A 22,015-nucleotide genomic window follows, 5' to 3' on the forward strand; every position below is an offset into this window, starting at 1 on the left:
GTATTGCACACGTACAATTATGTGGTTTTGTTTCATTAAAACAGTGTATACTTTTTGCTCACATTGTAACATGAGCAAATGACAGTTTAAAATGTTATCAGATATAATAAATAAAAAATCCAAAACAAACTAAATAAATGCATATTTTATACACACATTTTTTATTTTGACAACAAACACATCGCTAACACAGCAAAAACTGAATACTAATGAATACTTTCTGAACATTGACTCACAGTCATTATTCACCCTTTTCTCATTGTTTCTCAAAAGAATTCATAAAAGTATAGAATATAATATCATATTTATAATAGGGGCTCATTATAACACCTACGACGGGGATTAAAACTGTGGCTCGCGTCTTCTGCTGTTGGATCAGCATTAACGATCTCAACTGTTAACAGATATAAGATTACAATAATATCAGATTTGTCTTATTTTAAATAAACACAAAAAACAGAGATGAAAAATAAACTTAGTAAGAAATTTACCTTTACTATGGTAAAATAAATGTTCAGTAATACCTTTTTTTAATTCTTTAAATCTTTTTGTTAAAAGCTTTTTTAATTTTGCCGCTATTTTTTTCTCCATAGTGTTGATATGGCAACTAGTAAATACGCAAAGTTTCCATCCGGTTTATGTGTGGAAAGATATCGGAAATTTTAAATTACGACTTCTGAGATCGTGATTACGAAATCATTGCATTCAAGTTTCAAAATGTGAGGGCGTTCATGTGCAATTTATACGTAGGAAATTTGTATTTACGTTAATATCCAAGAGCACCTGAAGGCAGCATTTTAATATTTAATGTTAAACCATGCCTACTAACCCCGCGTTAGGTTGTGCCCCGCTCTCCCTATAATAGGGAAGTATGGGATTTTGTTTGCTGCTTTTTAGATGGTCCAGAGTTGCCCACATCTGCAAGTTTAATTATTTTAATATAGAGGACAAAGCAGAACTTAATTAGAATAAAAAAAAGTGCTTAAAACTGTGAAACTACAAAGTCAAGTTTCACATATGGGGTCAAAGCTGTTCAGAATAGCCATGATTACAAATCTGTGAACATATGATTACAACTCATATTTGAAGAATTTACTGAGCTTCACACTGAATATGACACGTAAATCCCATCCTTAGAGCTCCGCCTCCGTTTGGGGCTAACAGATAGGCCTAATTATAATACTTACTGGGGTTTGGGTAGACTTTGATCTTCCAATGCTCATTCAGGTCATTGTGTGTTGCAAATATGCCCTGTTGCCCTACAACGATGATGCAAAGGTCACAACTCACTTGAACAGCATACAAATTAAGTAATAAACCATCTAATGTGGTCGTTGTTTCACTAGTGTAACTGGCGATCACTCAAACAGCAGCTTCCTGAGATTAGGGAGGTTTAATGCAATAGAAGTCAAACAGCTCACTTCTGCTTTTCCCAAACACAAACACAGGCATAAATAAAAGCAACGATATAAAATTACACAAAATAAAACCACATGTCTCTAGCACTTTCTTTTTATGAAAATACACCCGGATTTCTCACAATGCATCATATTTTACTCAATGCGAGTAAATTGTGTAAATGCATCTACGTGACTTATTTTTTAATACAGTTCCAGGTATCCTTGTGAATGATTTATCGGTTCACATTATTCCAATGAAAATAAATCTTCACAATCTTTCTTTAAAACATAACTTGCTCTTCTCCAACCTTCCTTCCAGGTGCCCCCTCAATTTTAAACCAGACACTGCAAATACTCAGTAATTTTGTCTTGTTTCTAGTCTAAATATCTAACAAATCTTAAATCAAGATGCATTTACTATATAAGTTAAACGACATAAAATATTTTTTCTTGTTTTGTTAAAAATAAAATCAAAATGAAGTGAGTTTTTGCTTAAAACAGCACAATGATCTGCCAGTGGGGTGAGAAGAATAATCTTGTTTCTGATTGAAATCCTGTTTCTTGTTTCCGTCCCAAACTAAAATAAGATTATTTTTCTCACCCCATTGGCAGATCATTTAGCCTGTTTTAAGCCAAAACTCACTTCATTTTGATTTTTTTCCCATTTTACCTAGTAAATGCATCTTGATTTAAGATTATTTATATATTTTGACTGGAAACAAGAAAAAAATACTAAATAAGAAGAGCATTTTTTGCAGTGCATTGTTTTTTTAACTTTGAATACACCAAGTTCCAGAAGTTTAGATGGGTTACGAATGCCATTTCTTGCACGACCGTTGTCGTGTTGCACCGCAACAGTTCGACGTTGTCTATACTGAACACGGCAAAGAGAATATTTTTTGTGTGTGTAAGCAACAGGTCAGTTTACTCCTCGATCCAATATTGACAGAATTTCTGATAATAATGGGTTCTATTTGCTTTTCTTAAGTTGCTTAGCGTCCGGTGTAGACACAATGCTACAGTTCACGTTAGGGTCATTTATCCAAGACCAGATCTTTATCATGTCCTGTGGGCTCCTGGGATGCACCAGAATCAAATTTTTGTAAGCACATGGATTCTCTCTGCTCTTCTGCTCAATGTCAAAGGTCTTGAAGCCCATGTGTTTCTCAGGAACCAGTCCCAGTCTCTGCAGACACATCCCCGTGTACACATCGTCAATCGGGTACAACGTGACCACACGAGAGATCGTTCTTAGCCGCAGTCCCAAATCACCCGAATACAGGTAGCCTCCGCCACCCGCGTATGGAGGGTAACCCCCGAGGAACACGCTCTCGGGGATATAATACTTGAGTTTTCTGCTCCGGTGTGGTCCGGCATTGGTGATCACGTCGCCAATAAAAAGGTCCTTTGTGCTGGACGTCGAAAAGTTCCCTAGGTAGCTTAGAATATGCTGCGTGTTGACGAAAACGTCATCATCGCCTTTGAAGATATATCGAGCAGAAGCGCAATGTGTCCCAAACCACTCCAGAAATAGGACTTCTTTCAAGGTGAGGTTGAAGAACGAGTCTCGGTAATCCCACTGCAGGACGTCGCCGTACAACGCCGCTTCGTGCTTGACCATTTCCGACAAATCCGGGAAGTGGTCCGTCGCAGTCGTGATGCCAAGTAGGAACACCGTGGCAATGCGTCGGCCGTTTAGAATACCAGCGCGACCCCATGATTCCCGGATGGCCTGCCGTCTGTCGAAATGTGGCGCTATGGATTTTATCGCGAGCAAAAGGTACGGTGGATCAGAACACACTTTGGGTGCGTCCGTTATCAAGGGATATGACCTACATCCCATGTACAATAGGAAATCCTGGAATCGCTGTGGTAGTGAAGAAAAGTCATTTATCTGTGTAATCACTCTGCCGTCTGGCTGGCAATGATTGGTGCGATTCAGCCAATGCGGGACTCCCCGAAAGTCCTGAGGAGGATTGGTGCCATTATTTACAAGGGGCAGGTAGTAGATGTCGTCGAGGCGGTCCTGCTCACGATTCCAGAACGCCTCACTGACTTTCGACTTCTTCCAGAACACTTTGGGCATCATTTTCTGTCGTTTGTGGATGTCCTGCTCCTGCCCGTAGCTTCGGGACACTTCCACCACGATGTAGATGAGGAAATTGGCTAACATCAGCACTCCGAGCATCTTGGTCCTGTTCCAGTTGCTGTTCATCCTGAAGATGCCCTCACAACCTGCAGACACAGAAGGAGATTCATTACCTATTGAGGTACAGTGTGGAAACAGAGGTTTGGATGGTCTACAGAAGAGGGTGGAGAAAGTGCAAACCTCGATGGCCTGGAAAGTGGAGGAAGATGTTAGTTACGTTAGAAAAATAGTCAGTTAGTATGGACTTCGTCCCAAATCCCTCAACGATCTGTCAGTCTGAGAGTTATTCACAAAACCGATTCAGTGAATCATAAAAATCAAAAATCATTCAATCATAAAAATCATGAATATCAATTCTGATCTGGGACCCTTGCATAATTGGTAATAAAAAAAATGTATTTCCACATATGTAGGTGGCCCAGAACAGAATTGATATTAATGATATTTAAGAAGAATTCATGCATTTACACCATTTATTAAACTATAACGTTTTAATGATTATTCTAATTCTGAGAATAGGGAAGTCCTCAGAATATTTTTTTCCAGCTAATGAACTATAAAAACATTGAGAGTCAATCCGAATCACGAGCTCGAGGATTCAAAGCAGCAGATGATTTACTGTAGAAACGTAAAGGGTTCTATCAGGTGCTTCATATATATCCAACCTTTTAGGGGTTTGGTAACTTTGTTAAAAAGGTTTTGAAAAACTTTGGTAACACTTTAGTTTCGGGTTCAGTTATCACTATTAACTAGCTGCTTATTAACATGCATATTACTAGGATATTGGTTGTTTATTCATGCTTATAAAGCACATATTAATGCCTTATTCTGCATGACATATTGTACATCTCTTAGATCAACCCAGTACCTAAAATTAAACGGTACAAAAACTACCTTACTTACTATTAAACGTCTCCTATAAACTGCATGCTGAATTCGACTAGCACTTAAAGGTGCGGTAAGTGCTTTCTGGTAACCGTTGTTGATCTTTTAAATCACCAAAACAAACATGCCCCTATGTTGACAGGCTCAGTCCCACATATATGTAACACAGGCAACGACTATGGCAGAATCTGTGTGTTACTCTGGTAATCCAGGTTGAATATTCAATGAAAAAGTATTCCCTCTCATGAATTGATAGTATACGAGCATGACAGTCCAACTAACGAACATAATACAGTTATGACCAGTTATGGCCTGTTCTTCGTATGTCGCTAACTCAGTTAGCTGGATTTGATTGTTGACGATTTGGCTTGATCTCGGATTGTTTGGTTCTTCGACGCTCATCCTGGACTTGCTGTCATAGCAACAGGTCCGTTAGCTTAAACCTGCTCGGGAGCTTATTTCATGTAAACAGGATTAGATTCATCTTGAGGTGATTCTTAAAATCTGTCCCAGCTGCTACCTTTATTACAAGAGTTCATTACTGAACCAGGGGCAATAAAGTTTATTTGAAAATAATATTTTAATGTTGTGTACTACTAATAATACTACAGTATAGACATAGTCACTTGATTGAGAGATTTATTCGTGAATTGTGATGGAATGATTACTAGACGTATTGGAGGTTTACACACATTGTGCAGTTAATCTCCGTCGCGCATTAATGTGAGCGATGACGGATCTTTATGGGATGGCTGGATGCAGCGCAAGCGATACAGATCATATGAATAAGAAACTTTAGTTAATACTGTCACGTAAAAAATCTGCTTCAAAATGAAATAAAAATAAAATTACAACATTAAAATAAAATGTAAAGTGTGTACAAATATTATAAAAGCGTGATTATAAATAATCGGGAATCATGTTCATCAAAACAGTGCAGATTTAATTTATCTAACTTTTATGTTGGTTTGGTCGTTTGTCTGTTTCCTTATAAAGGTCCAGAAATTCGTTTTTTCTTCTTTTCTTTTTTTTGTAGGTGGCTATTTTAATTATGATGTCATTACGTTGTCTTGGCGCCAGCCAATCGCTGCATTGCTGATCGTGGTTTCGAGTGTCGATGCGTCTGCCCCCTTCAGTGAACACAGGCACGAGCAGTGATCTCAGATAACTTAATTTTAATCCAATCTGCAAATTTGTTTGAAGAACCAAATTATCCAGAGATCAGTTATCAGGATAATCATCATAGTCATCTGAGATGACAGAAATCATCTCAGATGTATTAAGCGAGGTACGAAGAACGGACCCCAGATTAGAGAGTTATAGCGATTACAGAAACACAAACAGTTGTGGAAATTAATGGGTCTTTATCGTCGCTAAAGTGAACAATGATAATGGTTGCAAAAGGACAATCAAGCGAACATGACACACGAGCATATTCAAGCAAAAGCCAGCATATATTAGTGTTGTGAAACAAAATAAAACCAATGCTACATGCCCATTGAGAACTAATAAAGCTCTCCAGCGCTGGAAAGCTGACATTTCTTGCCTGATCGTATAAGCCTTCTTTTGTTCCAAAGACATTTTCTCTTTTTTTCTTTTATCTGCCATCTCTCTCTTTCTGTAGTCGCTCGGCTAATGTCCGTCTTGTGTGTCGTGTGTTTTGAACAATGACGTGCACTGATTGCTCTCTCTTCTCACCGTCACTTGTAGACACGCCCCTTACTGCTGATTGGCTACAAGTTTGTTTAGGTACTCGGCCCGAGTCCGTTTTGTAAAGCAGTTTTGAAATAACACTTACCAAAGCCACACCACACAAATTGGTTTATTTTGTTAGCAAATATGTAACTATAATTGTTAAAGGGTTACTTCAGCGATTAGCATATGGCTTGTTTCAGTAGAAACCCTGGAGTATTCAAATGATTGTGCTTTTCCCCCTCATATCTCCCTGAGACAAGAGATTTAAACATTTTATTTCTGGAAAAATTCCTCCTATGATTCAAATTGACGATATTTGCATCATAGGAGAAACATTTGTCCAAAGGCTAAAGACTACAGCCAGCAGAGGGAGCCATTTCCGCATGTTTTGAACTCACGCATGGGGATGGAGATCACACCCACAGCTCAGCTCGCAGCTGCAGACACTCATTTAAACGGAGCTATGCTGAGCAATGTAAGTCTTTTAACTTCTCAAATTAATTTCTATGAAAGTTAAGCTTGCAAATGCATGAACTGAAACGCGCCAGACGGAACTCGGGTTGTGAATGTATGCCGCGAGTGTAGTCACGATTACCTCAGCTCTCATCACGAGAGCTCAACAGCTCATATTTAGTTTTTCATCCCCATGAGACAAAAATACATTTTCTGTCTTTTCTCAGTCTAGAAGGCACCAAATTCAAAAATAATTTCACATTTCTACTACATTGATGACCCAGTTTAAATACAGATTTATCTTCCCAGCGCTGAAGTACCCCTTTAAGTTCTTTCAATCGATCCAATTTCTCCCTTTCATATTTAAAAGATTTCATGAGGTTAACTTATAGCCTACTTGTGGTCAGTCTGCACACATACTGATCAACATGCTTGTTTGCTTTACGGCCCCTTTAAATAAAGTTGACCAAGCATAACATTCGATCTACATCAGAGCATCAGTGCGTCCGTGAATCTTTCTACAGCGTTGCTGGCAGGGCAGCCAGAGAGAATTTTTGAGAAGTTTGAGGCAAAAGTCGTAGTTTAAACGGTTAGTTCACCCAAAAATGAAAATTCTGTCATTAATAACTTATCCTCATGTCGTTAGACACCCGCCAGACACAGATGAAGATATTAGTGTTGAAATCCGATGGCTCAGAAAGGCCTTCATTGACACCAATGTCATTTCCTCTCTCAAGACCCATAAAGGCACTAAAGACGTCGCTACAAAGCCCATCTCACTACAGCGGCTCTACAATCATTTATGAAGATCCAAGAATAGTTTTTGTTGGCAAAAAAACCCCCTAAATAATGACTTCTATAGTGATGGGCCGATTTCACAACAAAGATTCAAATCGTTATGAATCAGTGAATCAATTCATGATTTGGATCGCGTGTCAAACTGCTGAAATCACGTGACATTGGCGATCCGAATCATGAATCGATTCACTGATTCATAACCGTTTGAATCTGTTTTTAAATCGGCCATCACTATATAAGCTATTATTTCGTTTTTTTGTGCACAAAAACTATTCTCGTGGGTTCATAAATGATTGTAGAGCCGCTGTAGTGAGATGGGCTTTGTAACGACGTCTTTAGTGCCTTTATGGGTCTTGAGAGAGGAAATGACATTGGTGTCAATGAAGGCCTTTCTGAGCCATCGGATTTCAACACTAATATCTTCATCTGTGTCTGAAGATGAACGGAGGTCTGACGGGTGTCCAACGACATGAGGGTAAAGTAAATATTGACAGAATTTTCAATTTACATTTTCATTTCTCCTTATTGAACCTTTTTGGCATAAAGTGTTCTTTAAAATCGAGTCAAGAATCCTAGGTTTCTATATATAAAACCACCGAACCCCTTTTCTAAGAGTAACTTATCTTTATAATTATCGTTCTTTGTGTGAACTGGTCTTCATTGTCTTAATGCAGATTCTTGTTCTTATTATGTGCAATTTATTACATTGGTGCGTGTTATTTCAAATAAAAACGTATTTTTAATTATTTTCTTTTTGTTTCATTAAAATAACTTTAAAGATTATAAAAGCTTCAGAAATGTCTGAAAAATGAATGTCCAATCATGTTGTGGGCCACATTTGAACTGTCAGTTGATCAACTGTACAAACACATGGATTGGAGTAGATAACCAGAATCGAGCACTAAAGGCTTATGGTGTTAGTGCAGCACATTATTATACCTCAACCCAAGCAGCAGCAGCGTGCTCATGCAAAAACACAAACTAACCAAAGATGAATGGTTCATCCAGAAATTACACTTCTGTCATTATTCACTCACTCGTTCCAAAAGGGAACCTTGGGTAATGAATGATGTCATAGAAGAACCATTTGGGCTTCTTGGTTGCATTGATGTCAAAGGTTCTTTGTGGAACCTTCCATCCATTCTAATATAGAACTTTTATTTTTAGGAGTAAAGAGTTCAGATGCAAAAGCCTCTAAAAGTTAGCCTAGAAATCTAGACGCACCCTAGCGGCAGCAAATCTAATCTGACCGTGAGTGTCATCTAGCAACTCTCAATACCCTTCTGAGCTGTAAAAACCCTGGTTGGGCCAATCACATTGTGTATAGAGTCGGTGGGAGGGGCCATAATGACGAAGGCCGAGTTGCGTTTGCGTGCTTCTAGTAAACACAGAAACTGGCGAACGGCAGCGGTCTTTCGAATCAGCTTTGACCGCGACTCTGGAAGACTTGGAGTTAAGCTTTTCTCTGAGAAAAGAACAAAGAACGGCACTGAAGTCATTCTTAAAAAGGAAAGATGTGTTCAGAGTTTTGCCGACCGGATACGGTGAATGTTTAATCTTCACATGTTTACTAGCTTCAACTAGCTCCGCTTCACCTTCGTTGCTCTGGTTGGTGTAGCGCTATCCTATCGCGTGCAGAGGGAGTTTGAAAGACAACCGTTTATCCGCCCCTCGGATTGAGCTGTCAATGGTGAGTTTCCAGACCAAACATCTTGATGTGGGTCCGGCTTGTCAGGCTATCTAAAAGTCACTTTGGTCAAAAATGTGATAACCATACTGAGTGAATGCTCTCCGCATATGGTATACATTCATAAAAAAGTTTCACTTCAAACCCACTAAATCCCAGCCTCAGCCCATTCAGAACTACCGGTACTTTGGTAGAAACCTATACATAGGAGCCTGACAAAGAGGCTTATTTAAGAAGAAAAAAAGACCCACTTTATATTAGGTGGCCTGAACTACTCTGTACTAACATTGTAATTAATCATTTGATACAGTGTCCCTAACTTTACCCTTAAACTGACCCACACCACCACACCTGACCCTAACTTTACCCTTAAACTGACCCACACCACCACACCTGACCCTAACTTTACCCTTAAACTGACCCACACCACCACACCTGACCCTAACTTTACCCTTAAACTGACCCACACCACCACACCTGTCCCTAACTTTACCCTTAAACTGACCCACACCACCACACCTGTCCCTAACTTTACCCTTAAACTGACCCACACCACCACACCTGACCCAAACTTTACCCTTAAACTGACCCACACCACCAAACCTGACCCTAACCCTACCCTTAAACTGACCCACACCACCACACCTGACCCTAACTTTACCCTTAAACTGACCCACACCACCACACCTGACCCTAACTTTACCCTTAAACTGACCCACACCACCACACCTGACCATAACCCTACCCTTAAACTGACCCACACCACCACACCTGACCCTAACTTTACCCTTTAACTGACCCACACCACCACACCTGACCCTAACTTTACCCTTAAACTGACCCACACCACCACACCTGACCCTAACCCACCCACACCACCACACCTGACCCTAACTTTACCCTTAAACTGACCCACACCACCACACCTGACCTTAACTTTACCCTTAAACTGACCCACACCACCACACCTGACCCTAACTTTACCCTTAAACTGACCCACACCTGACCCTAACTTTACCCTTAAACTGACCCACACCACCACACCTGACCCTAACTTTACCCTTAAACTGACCCACACCACCAAACCTGACCCTAACCCTACCCTTAAACTGACCCACACCACCACACCTGACCCTAACTTTACCCTTAAACTGACCCACACCACCACACCTGACCCTAACTTTACCCTTAAACTGACCCACACCACCACATCTGACCCTAACTTTACCCTTAAACTGACCCACACCACCACACCTGACCCTAACTTTACCCTTAAACTGACCCACACCACCACACCTGACCCTAACCCTACCCTTAAACTGACCCACACCACCACACCTGACCCTAACTTTACCCTTTAACTGACCCACACCACCACACCTGACCCTAACTTTACCCTTAAACTGACCCACACCACCACACCTGACCCTAACCCACCCACACCACCACACCTGACCCTAACTTTACCCTTAAACTGACCCACACCACCACACCTGACCTTAACTTTACCCTTAAACTGACCCACACCACCACACCTGACCCTAACTTTACCCTTAAACTGACCCACACCTGACCCTAACTTTACCCTTAAACTGACCCACACCACCACACCTGACCCTAACTTTACCCTTAAACTGACCCACACCACCAAACCTGACCCTAACCCTACCCTTAAACTGACCCACACCACCACACCTGACCCTAACTTTACCCTTAAACTGACCCACACCACCACACCTGACCCTAACTTTACCCTTAAACTGACCCACACCACCACATCTGACCCTAACTTTACCCTTAAACTGACCCACACCACCACACCTGACCCTAACTTTACCCTTAAACTGACCCACACCACCACACCTGTCCCTAACTTTACCCTTAAACTGACTTACACCACCACACCTGTCCCTAACTTTACCCTTAAACTGACCCACACCACCACACCTGTCCCTAACTTTACCCTTAAACTGACCCACACCACCACACCTGTCCCTAACTTTACCCTTAAACTGACCCACACCACCACACCTGACCCTAACTTTACCCTTAAACTGACCCACACCACCACACCTGTCCCTAACTTTACCCTTAAACTGACCCTCACCACCACACCTGACCCTAACTTTACCCTTAAACTGACCCACACCACCACACCTGTCCCTAACTTTACCCTTAAACTGACCCACACCACCACACCTGTCCCTAACTTTACCCTTAAACTGACCCACACCACCACACCTGACCCTAACTTTACCCTTAAACTGACCCACACCACCACACCTGTCCCTAACTTTACCCTTAAACTGACCCACACCACCACACCTGACCCTAACTTTACACTTAAACTGACCCACACCACCAGACCTGACCCTAACTTTACCCTTAAACTGACCCACACCACCACACCTGACCCTAACTTTACCCTTAAACTGACCCACACCACCACACCTGTCCCTAACTTTACCCTTAAACTGACCCACACCACCACACCTGTCCCTAACTTTACCCTTAAACTAACCCACACCACCACACCTGTCCCTAACTTTACCCTTAAACTGACACACACCACCACACCTGACCCTAACTTTACCCTTAAACTGATCCACACCACCACACCTGTCCCTAACTTTACCCTTAAACTGACCCACACCACCACACCTGTCCCTAACTTTACCCTTAAACTGACCCACACCACCACACCTGTCCTTAACTTTACCCTTAAACTGACCCACACCACCACACCTGTCCCTAACTTTACCCTTAAACTGACCCTCACCACCACACCTGACCCTAACTTTACCCTTAAACTGACCCACACCACCACACCTGTCCCTAACTTTACCCTTAAACTGACCCACACCACCACACCTGTCCCTAACTTTACCCTTAAACTGACCCACACCACCACACCTGTCCCTAACTTTACCCTTAAACTGACCCACACCACCACACCTGTCCCTAACTTTACCATTAAACTGACCCACACCACCACACCTGACCCTAACTTTACCCTTAAACTGACCCACACCACCACACCTGACCCTAACTTTACCCTTAAACTGACCCACACCACCACACCTGACCCTAACTTTACCTATATCCCACCTCAATATCAGCAAAAGTTTTTTGCAATATAATATGAACACAATAAGTACATTGTACTTATTTTTTTGATGAAAGAACATAGTAGTTAATGCAACCTAATATAAAATGGGACCAAAAAAAAGTCAGACGGACTTAGAGGCTTTTGCATCTGAAGTCTTTAATAAAACACAATAACAGCACAATTAATGAGTTTTGAAACATTGTGCATGAAAAACCACAAAGCTATCGTACTCTTCTTCTGTGTACAAGTTAAAAACGCAACAGGTTTAAATGACACGAGGATGAGTTAAACAGGACAAAACTTTCATTTCTGGAGGAACTGCTCAGCTATAAAAAAAACCATAGATGCCAATAAAACGTTAATGTAACGATTGGTCCGTTACTCACAGCGAGGGCATCTGCAGGGCAAGTCTAGGGTGAGCTCCATGAGCGAATCCGGCGGGAAGCGTCCAGAGTATCTCCTCCTGTGACCGTACCTGAACAGTAAGGGATGAACCTGCTGCATATCAGCCAATGTTTCATACCAAACCCACGGTCTCTCTCGATCACAGTCTCCACACCATCTAACCATTCCCCTTTCAACCAGCTTTCCTTCTTAGAAGCTTAAGCTTTCAGTATCACCCTGAATTTCACATACTATCACATGCTTCCTTCTCATTCCTCAAACACATCATGGGTTCCTCATGACACTAATTACAGATGTGCAGCGTCAGACTCTTCCTGGTCTCGTGTAGCCAGACGTTTGACTAAACAGCTCTGGCATGCAGTTTATTTTCACCCACTTCCACAGGAAGAGACAATCTAAACTGCCATGTAAAGTGATCGACTGATAGTCTAGGGATGGTTTATGTAGGCAAAATAGTGGCCAAAATGTGCACAGACTGTAATGGGCCTCATGATATTCAGCCATTTTTTAAAGATTACATCAGCTTGCCGTATTTTGTGCAATGTGCCTAAGATGGCATCACGTGGTGTGCCTTCGGAGATTAAACTTGAAAGCATTTTACTGCAGGACAACAGGTCCATTTTATGACTGCAATTTAGATCTTTTCCCAGCATGATATCGCCTACACTCCCGCACAGAAAACTTTCCACACTATGCTATCACTACTCTACTTTTAACACTTTGTGTGCCAAGGAGCTCAATCACATTCATCCCACTATTTTACTGGCCACTGCATGTTTTGTGCAACTTTAGGAGCAGTGACTGAGCAACTGCTAGATTGGCAATGGAAAAAAAACTGAGAAAAAGAAAAAATAGGTAAATTTCATACTAGAATGTATTTAGGATTTAATCACTCTGAATTTAATGTAAAGCGTCACACACCATTACAGTACACATATATTAATCTCTTAAAATACGTGTTTTAAAAAAAAAAAAAACACTTTGGCAGACATTTTGTAAAGAAAAACTACGCGCCTGCGCACGTATTCAACCGCGCTTGCCTTAAGACTTAACATGTAATGCTTACGTGCATGCCGTCACCGTTCTCACAGATCCACGTTTTTTACGTTTACACGAAGATGATAATGGTCTTGTTTTCAAAACTATTTCAAAGTTTGCATTCTCAAGCCATTGGCCCCAAAGTACCTAACTAATGATTTTTTACAACGGAAAATAATCAACTCAGAAACTTTATTCAGCTGAACAATAGCTTTTTTTTCCTTCTAGAGCTTCTTAATCTCTCTTGCATTAATTTCCTATTATCACTGTAAAGCTTTCCGCATTATAAAAAGCGCTATATAAATGGAGGTGACTTGGACTTGACTTATGATTTCTGTAATATAATGTGTAATAATTGCAGTACTTTGGCAATGTAACGCCTGTTAGTGCTTTTAACTCTTTCCCCGCCAAACACAGAATTTTCCGTTATTTGTGAGAAAAACTGAATTTTCCAAGTGTCCGTGTTTTCACTGTCAGACACTAGGGGGCGCTATTATGCATCTTCTGAATGAGTACTGAATCTCCTGATCAAAACACAGGCGAAAAAAGACGCAGTGAAACAAGCGATCGCATGTATGCATACGTAAAATAACGTAATCATCAACATTCAACATCATAGAAATCAAAACGATCTAATGTTACTGAATGAAATGGAAAAAAGGATGAGCTCCAGGACTGTGAAGCATTAGGGCTGACGATGGACACGATCTACTCCATCTGTGTTTGATCATCACTCTGAATGTAGTCTTTCACAAAACCTTGAATTTCTCGGCTTTTTTCTTCAAAATGTTGCTTTTTTTATGAAACGTACCCATATTCAAGTGTTGATAAAAAAGGAATGCATGAAGCTAGAATAATTTTTTTTTTGTTGTTTAAAAGAAGAGGGTCAGCTCTTTTGATATATTGCATGTTCAGATATTCATAACACAAAATATTCTATTACATTTTTGTGAAAATTGTTTTAAAACTCTGGCAGGGAAAGAGTTAAAGTTGGCATGCAACGAAAGCTGCAATAGTTTTTGTTAGGGGTGTACCGGCAGTGAAGGTGTAAAATCAAATGACGATAAAAAAAAAATATATAGTCCAGGGTGCTAGAATTAGAATCTCTTGAAGAATCGAAAATTTTGGTCCAAAAATAGGAAAAACTACGACTTTATTCAGAATTGTCTTCTCTTCCTGGTTTGTATTCAAACCGCAATGAATCAGTGAATCGATTAACGATTCGGATCGCCAATGTCACGTGATTTCACCAGTTTGACACGCGATCTGAATCATTGACCGATTCACTAATTCATAAAAATCATTTGAATCTTTATTTGCGGATTAAACACAAACCCAGAAGAGAAGACAATGCTGAATAAAGTCGTAGTTTTTGTTATTTTTGGACCAAAATGTATTTTCGATGCTTCAAGAGACTCTGATTAACCCACTGATGTCTCATATGGACTACTCTGATGATGTTTTTATTCCTTTTCTGGACATGGACAGTATAGTGTGCATACACTTGCATACACTCTCGGACTAAATATAAAATATCTTAAACTGTGTGTGAAGATGAACGGAGGTCATAAAATGACATCAATTTCATTTTTGGGTGAACTAACTCTTTAAGCTGCGCTTAAATAAGGCGAAATGTTTGAGAGTTGCCAACTGAGTGCATATGAAGCAAATCAGCTGATATGTGCGGGGTTCAGTGCAGCGGCTCGTGAGTCCTGACCGTCCTGACAGAACACAGACAGACTAAATGACACTTTCAGCAGAACATCTCAAATGGAGATTGATAAAATGCAGCTTACTTGTTTATTTGGTGTTTTCAGATCATCCACGCACGAGAAAGAGCTTGCGTTTGTGCAGTTGCCAGATTTCAGTAATTAAATCCCCCAAACAGAGGTTTTCTGTGAAAAGAAACCTGTATACTATCCAGTTTTACCTAAACATGTCCAATCTGGCAACCATAGGCACGCGAGCTCTCTCTCACGCACACGGACGATCTGAAAACACCAATAAACAAGTAAGCTGCATTTCAGCAATCTGCATTTGAGATGTTCTGCTTAAAGTGTCATTCAGCCAACATTTTAGACTTGTCTTTTTTCGTCAACGATATTGTATATTTATATAACGTTAGTCACAAAGTAGTCTAGGGTTACGCAGTGACTGTGATGTAGCCTAATCTGAAATACAAATAATTAAAAATATATAACTTATATTTTTACAAAATGAATAGCCTTGTCAAATGACTATCGTTTTAACTTATATAGTGGAAAAGGTGACTTTTGCTAGAAGGATCAAGTGAACGATCTAAGCAAAGTATCTACGGTTGTATTTTGAAATACAAAATAATATTACCCTTTGTCATTAGACACACTATTTAGTTTTGTATGGTACTTGGTGTTTCCTATTGTTACTGTAAGCATCTTGCGTCATCTAGACACTGCGATCTCTCTAAGAAACTTTCAATTTAATCAGAAATTGTTTAAACAGTCAATAAGTGGATAAATCGCTACTGCTTGCAGGAATGCAGTTGTAATTGCCCCTTTCTTCAGTTTAAGACGCTGAGCGAAGCTTGCTTGAAATGGGCCGAACAAACAAACGATCTTGTTGTGGTATCGGATTATAAACATCAGCCATGACTGTTGACATTTTTTATCTGTGGGAAGGATTTGTTAAGTCCTCAGGTCTCCTGAACAGCCTGGAACATGAAGTGTGTCCATGCGAGCAGCTTGTTTACCTGATGATTAGCTCCATTTCCGCCTGACAATGAACATGTTTGGACAGACACAAATGTTGGGGGGCGTGCATATAAATGATCCCCAACGCTTGCGTCACGGTTGGGTTTATCTTGAGAAGTTTTGGATTCACGAGATCTCCATAAGAAGTAGGAGGCAATGGTGTTTGAGACTCACAGTATGTGATGTCCATGTACTGAACTCTTATTATTTCACCATGGCAAGATTAATTCAATTTTTCATTCTAGAGCTTTAACTCAATTAAATTAATGGCAAAATCCCTTTTGGCTGAATCATTTAGACGAATCACTCACACTCTGAATCATTTAATCTGAATTCTGCTTCATAAAACAGCAACATGACGAAGAAAACAAAAGCATCACTATGTAAATGCTAAAAAATAAAATAAAATAAAAATCCTGTTTTCCTTCAGATATATTTGTGTTTTGATGAAAACTGATTTTAAAGGTGTAGTAAACATCCTGATGTCATAATTCTTCTGTATACACTTTACTGTAAACAACAGTGTGTGTGTGTGTGTACACACACATGTTGATACTTCTGTCATCACAAGGACTTTCCACAGGAGTCATGGTTTATTCACTAAAGCTCAAGTAGCCTATTTTTTTAATAGTGTTAAAACTGTGCGAATGGTCCTTAAAGCAACGTTCACCTAAAAATAAAAAAATAATAATTTTCACCCTAGTGACATTTTAGATGCATATGTTTTTTTGTTGTTGTTTTTTTTAACACACACACACACACACACACACACACACACACACACACACACACACACACACACACACACACACACACACACACACACACACACACACACACACACACACACACACGCACGCACACACACGCACGCACACGCACACACACGCGCACACGCCTATCTTTACAATGGAAGAAACCAGGAAAAGTCAAATGGACCAGGACCAAAAAATATAATAGCTTTATGTGAGAAACAGATGGAAATATTAAGTACATTTTTACAGGAAAAAAAGTAAAATATGGTGCAGGTTGGACATCAGTAAAAAGTATCATTGTTTGGAGCAAGTTTTTCAACATGCTTCATATTTCCTTTGAGAAGCTTTCCAGTGAATAAGGACCTAAATTCTGTTTTGTTTTTTTGTTTGCAAAAAAACAAAAGTGGTCATACAGATTGTTATCACTGGGGTAATTTGCGGGCGGGTCACCACTTTTTCCTTTTCCTGTTATTGCAGCCTTAATATCTGATATAGCATTGAATTAGAAACTCCTCACACATTTTTGTCACACCCACTATTTAAAAGTTCTGCCACCGAGGCCTGATAAAGCCAGGATTAGGCCTTAGTTCATTTGGAAATTTAAGTTTTCTTAAATGTAACTTATATAAACATGCCTTAGGAAGAAAAAAAAAACATTACTGGTGTCCATCTTGAGACAAAACATTGACACTGATTTAATTTAAGATATACTTTCAGTTAAAGGCACAATATGTCATTTTTGCAGCTAGAGGTTGCTTATTCAAACAAAGGCGTAGCATGTTTACGTCTTGATTTTGCTGTTTAATCAAATTACACAAATTTGTGTGTGTTGAACGTCATGTTACAACGCAACTCTGTGCATTCGCTTGGCAGCTGCTACGAGACACTTGTTGCACAGTGCTGTGATGCCGGAATGATTGATAGTAGGGGTGTAACGATATAAAAAATATGACGATATGTATTGTTGATGGAAACTGTGTGATGCCGGAATGATTGATAGGCGACGCACAGACATGGTTTGTGTCCTGGTTAAAATTATTTTCTATTATTAATTGCTTATTTCTCTGCATTTAAAGCTCCACTGTGTGATATTTTCCCCCATCTAGCGGTGTAAAGGTATATGACATCCAGTGAATAATAGTTTCTGTTCCTCTCAATTTTGATTTAGTTTTAACTCCTACGGTGGCCGATTTAGTCCAAGATTAACACGGCAATCCCCCTCTTCACATTCAACAAGGTGCCATTGAGTGTTAAAACGCGAAAGGCGAAGCTTGAATTTAAGGGTATGTCCCTCTTCAGCTAATGTACTTTCAAGATGGAGGGGGAACATGGCGACCAGCATTCGAACCCCTCACCCATATGTATTTTCAATGGCATATTATAAACTTACGAGAATACTTTATTACTTGAAAGAAGTAAAAATACATTAATGAGCACATATATTTTTGAAAGAACCAAGTGTTTTTAGCTAAGAATAAACTAAAAAAGTTACACAGTGTAGCTTTAAAGATTCTTGGAAATATTTGGCATAATGAACATAAGTCAACAAAATATGTAACATTACTCTGATGGTTGTTGAATATTTTAATTAAAAAAATCTAACATATTGTGCCTATAAAAAAATGTTTTGTTTGCTTGTTTTTTTTTCTTTTGGAGACTTGACATTAAGTAGTCAACGTAGAGGTCAAATGATCTGTGTGAAGAGTCTTTAACTGTACTTTTGTCTTTCAAAACAAAACATACTGAAAGCCAAGACTTGAAAAATAATGATAAAAGGGCAATTCATAGATAGATAGAGAGAGAGATAGAGATAGATAGATAGATAGATAGATAGATAGATAGATAGATAGATAGATAGATAGATAGATAGATAGATAGATAGATAGATAGATAGATAGATATCAAAATGTGTGTTCAATTCCGTTATATTGAAATTAATAATAATAATAACACGATCAGGGTGGCAAAAGTGATTAACAGACTTAGGCTAGCAAAATAAAAACATTCATATCATGTAGTAGGCTTTATGGGATCCTCTTCGTCATTTTTTAATGATTAAATCGACACTTTTGGCACTTTATAAGTCCTAACCGGTAAGTCTCCAATCGTGTCTGCATTTACCTGTGGCTGTAGGTACGTGGCAGTGGCGACTCTTCTCACCTTTTATCACAGCGGCCCACAAATGATCCTTCTTCAAAGGGACATTTTCCTCTATATTTTGCTCTTAGTCCAGCGAACGGAATTGCTGTTGTTTATTTCTTTAGTGAACATGAAAGTCCCGTTTTCAGTTAGTCATCCATCCGTTCCCGTGCCCGAGCGCGGCGGCGCATGCAGTCGAGTCAGGTCAGTCTCCTCACGCACGCGCGCGCGCCCCCCTCACGGAACTCCCGGACCACGGAGGTTAATGGCTATGCCAGTTTTGGTATAATCTCACAAATAGATTGAAACATGGAGAAAACACTCGTCCCTATCTGCAATGCGCACAACTCATGTTTTGCTTCACATGTCCTGATATCCACCGATTTTGGGGGTGGGGTTAGGGTTGGGCTTCAGCAGATAGCCTACACCCATGTGTCTGAAAGATGTGTTCTCTCCTCTGATTACTGCCTAAAACTTGCCTCAGGACAACACTCTTCACTTTGAAAGCATATTATGCATATAATATATGCACTTGAACTTATTTCACATGTGAACTTGAGGCGGTTTCATATCTTTAAGAACTTGAGGCGGTTTCATATATTTAACTCCAATTGTCTCAGTGGCGTGCACAAGTCTGTGTGTGTGTGTGTGTGTGGGGGGGGGGGGGGGCGCTTGCACCTTTGAAAGTGAAAGTGCCCTTTTCGATTGAAAGTGAAAGTGCCCCCGCGAACGCGATTTGAACCCCCACCCCCCACCTTCCGCTAGGAGTAGGAGTAGGAGTTGAAATAAAGGTTATTTTCAAGTTGTGTTTACTTATGTTTAGATGAGTTTAGGCTATTCATGTTTTAAAAGCAGTTGAACCTTGATTTCTAGGTTTAACCAACTGGATAGATTTTACATTTATGCAAAAATGGCCATTAAGGAAGGAATAACACTGAATGAAACATTAAAACACCTCTCTTGTTCTCACTATATGCCCTATAGCAGTCATTTTAAAATATGTTCTGCATCACATGAAGGGCTTCAGTCTGAAAAACATTTTACATAGATTGTTCAAACATTAAAAATATGATTCACTTAATTGAAAAAAAAAAACCCATACACACACACACACACACACACACACACACACACACACACACACACACACACACACACACACACACACACACACACACACACACACGCCTAAATATAAAATCCGTAAAACCCGTTACCAAAAAGCAGTAGAATATGGATAACCATCATAAACAATATTGCAGTTATTATATTATGTTATTTCTTTATATACTTCCCATTATTAAAGTATGTCATTTTAGTATCACTGTAAAAAAATTATACGATCAGTAAGTTGACAACATATCTTTTTACATTGCATAAACGCATCCAAATAAATAAAGCAATTTTAAACTTTTTAAAGTCAGTTTAATGTAATTCAAGTTGAAATTACTTAAACATCCAAGTTGATTGTACTTAAAATTAAGGAAGCAACTTTTTTATAAAAAGTTTTTACAGTGTAGTATTTACCTATAAAATTAAGCAGAGGTCAAATTAAGCAGAGGTAATTTGTGGAGGTAATTTGTTAAAATTGCTTATAGTATTACTATTAATATTTCAGGCACTCAATTTCACGGCAAGTAAAATGCTTGCTATTTTTATTTTAGTAATGAGATCAAATGTTTTTGTTTGTTAAAATAAGATATTCTCCTGATATCTGTAAACAATTGAAATATCTCACTGTAAACAATTGAAATAACTTAAACATCCAAGTCGATTGGACTGCAAAAGTTTAAAATTTGCCTTTTTTTTTCTTTTTTTTTTTACAGTGTAACAGTATTCTCTTCTTTTCTATTCTGCACAATTGAACCCGGAGTGGCAGCATTAGTTGGTTCTGTCAGTATCAGGCTTAAAAAAAGAACAAGTAAACTCATATGATACTTTTCAGAGAAGGCCACAACTACCCCCATTGTCTTCTCATCTGAATAATTAATCGGGCGTCCGCCAGCTCTCAGGCTGCTTAAAGCACACATTTGCTGTGGATGCCAGAACGAGGAGCATCTGTTTGAGGTCGAGCAGGAACAAAAGCTGCCTGATGTGTTTGGTCTGTGATAAACACACAACACTCCCCGTCTGGTTCCCGTCCAGATATTCACACCTGTGCGAGTGGAGACACGTCTCAACCTGTTCACCTGAAGGGTGTTAACTTGTCTTAAATATTTAAACAGATATCACTGTGCTTTAGTAAACAGAGTCTCCAAACGGAAAATAAAGCATCTAAAACTTAACAACATTGAAGGTCAATGAATGTTGTTTTTCCCACCTCAGTAGAAAATTATTATATATTTAAAACAAAATGATGTTTTTTCCTGTGCATTTCATATGTGGTTTGCAATTTTCTAACAATAAACACAGAATAAAAGTAAACGTAATAAATATTTTATAATTTTTTTTTAAATACAAACATTTGTGCATCTTTTTTTGCGTTTAATATAAATGTTCGCTACAAACAAAAGGCATTTGTATCATAACGAGACACCAATTTTTATCCTAATCATGAACAACATGCCATTTATGGCTTTAAATATATGGCAACAGTATCTATTCTCAGCATCATGACCTTTGCTCAAAAGCACAGGGGTGATAAAGATGTTTGCGTAAAAGCACCCTTAACCCTGTAAAGAGAGTAAGGGTGTGTTCACACTTGTAGTTTGGTTTGCTTGGTTAAAAAAACAACCCGAAAAACATTTAGTCTTGTTTCGCTTACCGTTCACAT

At 39.3% G+C, this 22,015-nt stretch overlaps 1 protein-coding gene across 7 annotated transcripts; it reads right to left on the reverse strand.

Annotated features, from left to right (window-relative positions):
* Positions 1 to 1,378: 1,378 nt before the first annotated feature.
* Positions 1,379 to 19,611, reverse strand: b3gnt2a (UDP-GlcNAc:betaGal beta-1,3-N-acetylglucosaminyltransferase 2a). Of its 7 annotated transcripts, none has more exons than XM_067440848.1 (3): positions 19,264 to 19,611; positions 12,563 to 12,651; positions 1,379 to 3,635 (listed from the first exon to the last, which is right to left on the reverse strand). In XM_067440848.1, exons 2-3 carry the CDS (start codon positions 12,600 to 12,602, stop codon positions 2,371 to 2,373), a joined length of 1,305 nt encoding a protein of 434 aa, XP_067296949.1. In that variant the 5' UTR covers positions 12,603 to 12,651; positions 19,264 to 19,611; the 3' UTR covers positions 1,379 to 2,370. The 7 variants fall into 7 exon arrangements, with proteins under 7 accessions (XP_067296949.1, XP_067296948.1, XP_067296947.1 ...); XM_067440847.1 differs by having other exon boundaries at positions 12,563 to 12,671; XM_067440846.1 differs by having other exon boundaries at positions 19,225 to 19,611.
* Positions 19,612 to 22,015: the final 2,404 nt, after the last annotated feature.

Source organism: Pseudorasbora parva, chromosome 4 (assembly GCF_024679245.1).
Source record: "Pseudorasbora parva isolate DD20220531a chromosome 4, ASM2467924v1, whole genome shotgun sequence".
NCBI classification, from domain to species: Eukaryota; Metazoa; Chordata; class Actinopteri; order Cypriniformes; family Gobionidae; genus Pseudorasbora; species Pseudorasbora parva.

Coding starts and splice junctions, on each gene's coding strand:
- b3gnt2a (XM_067440844.1), bottom strand. CDS start 12,746: ATGGTTAGATGGTGTGGAGACTGTGATCGAGAGAGACCGTGGGTTTGG. Junction 3,636..12,562: donor GCCCTGCAGATGCCCTCGCT/GTGAGTAACGGA, acceptor CTGTGTCTGCAG/GTTGTGAGGGCATCTTCAGG.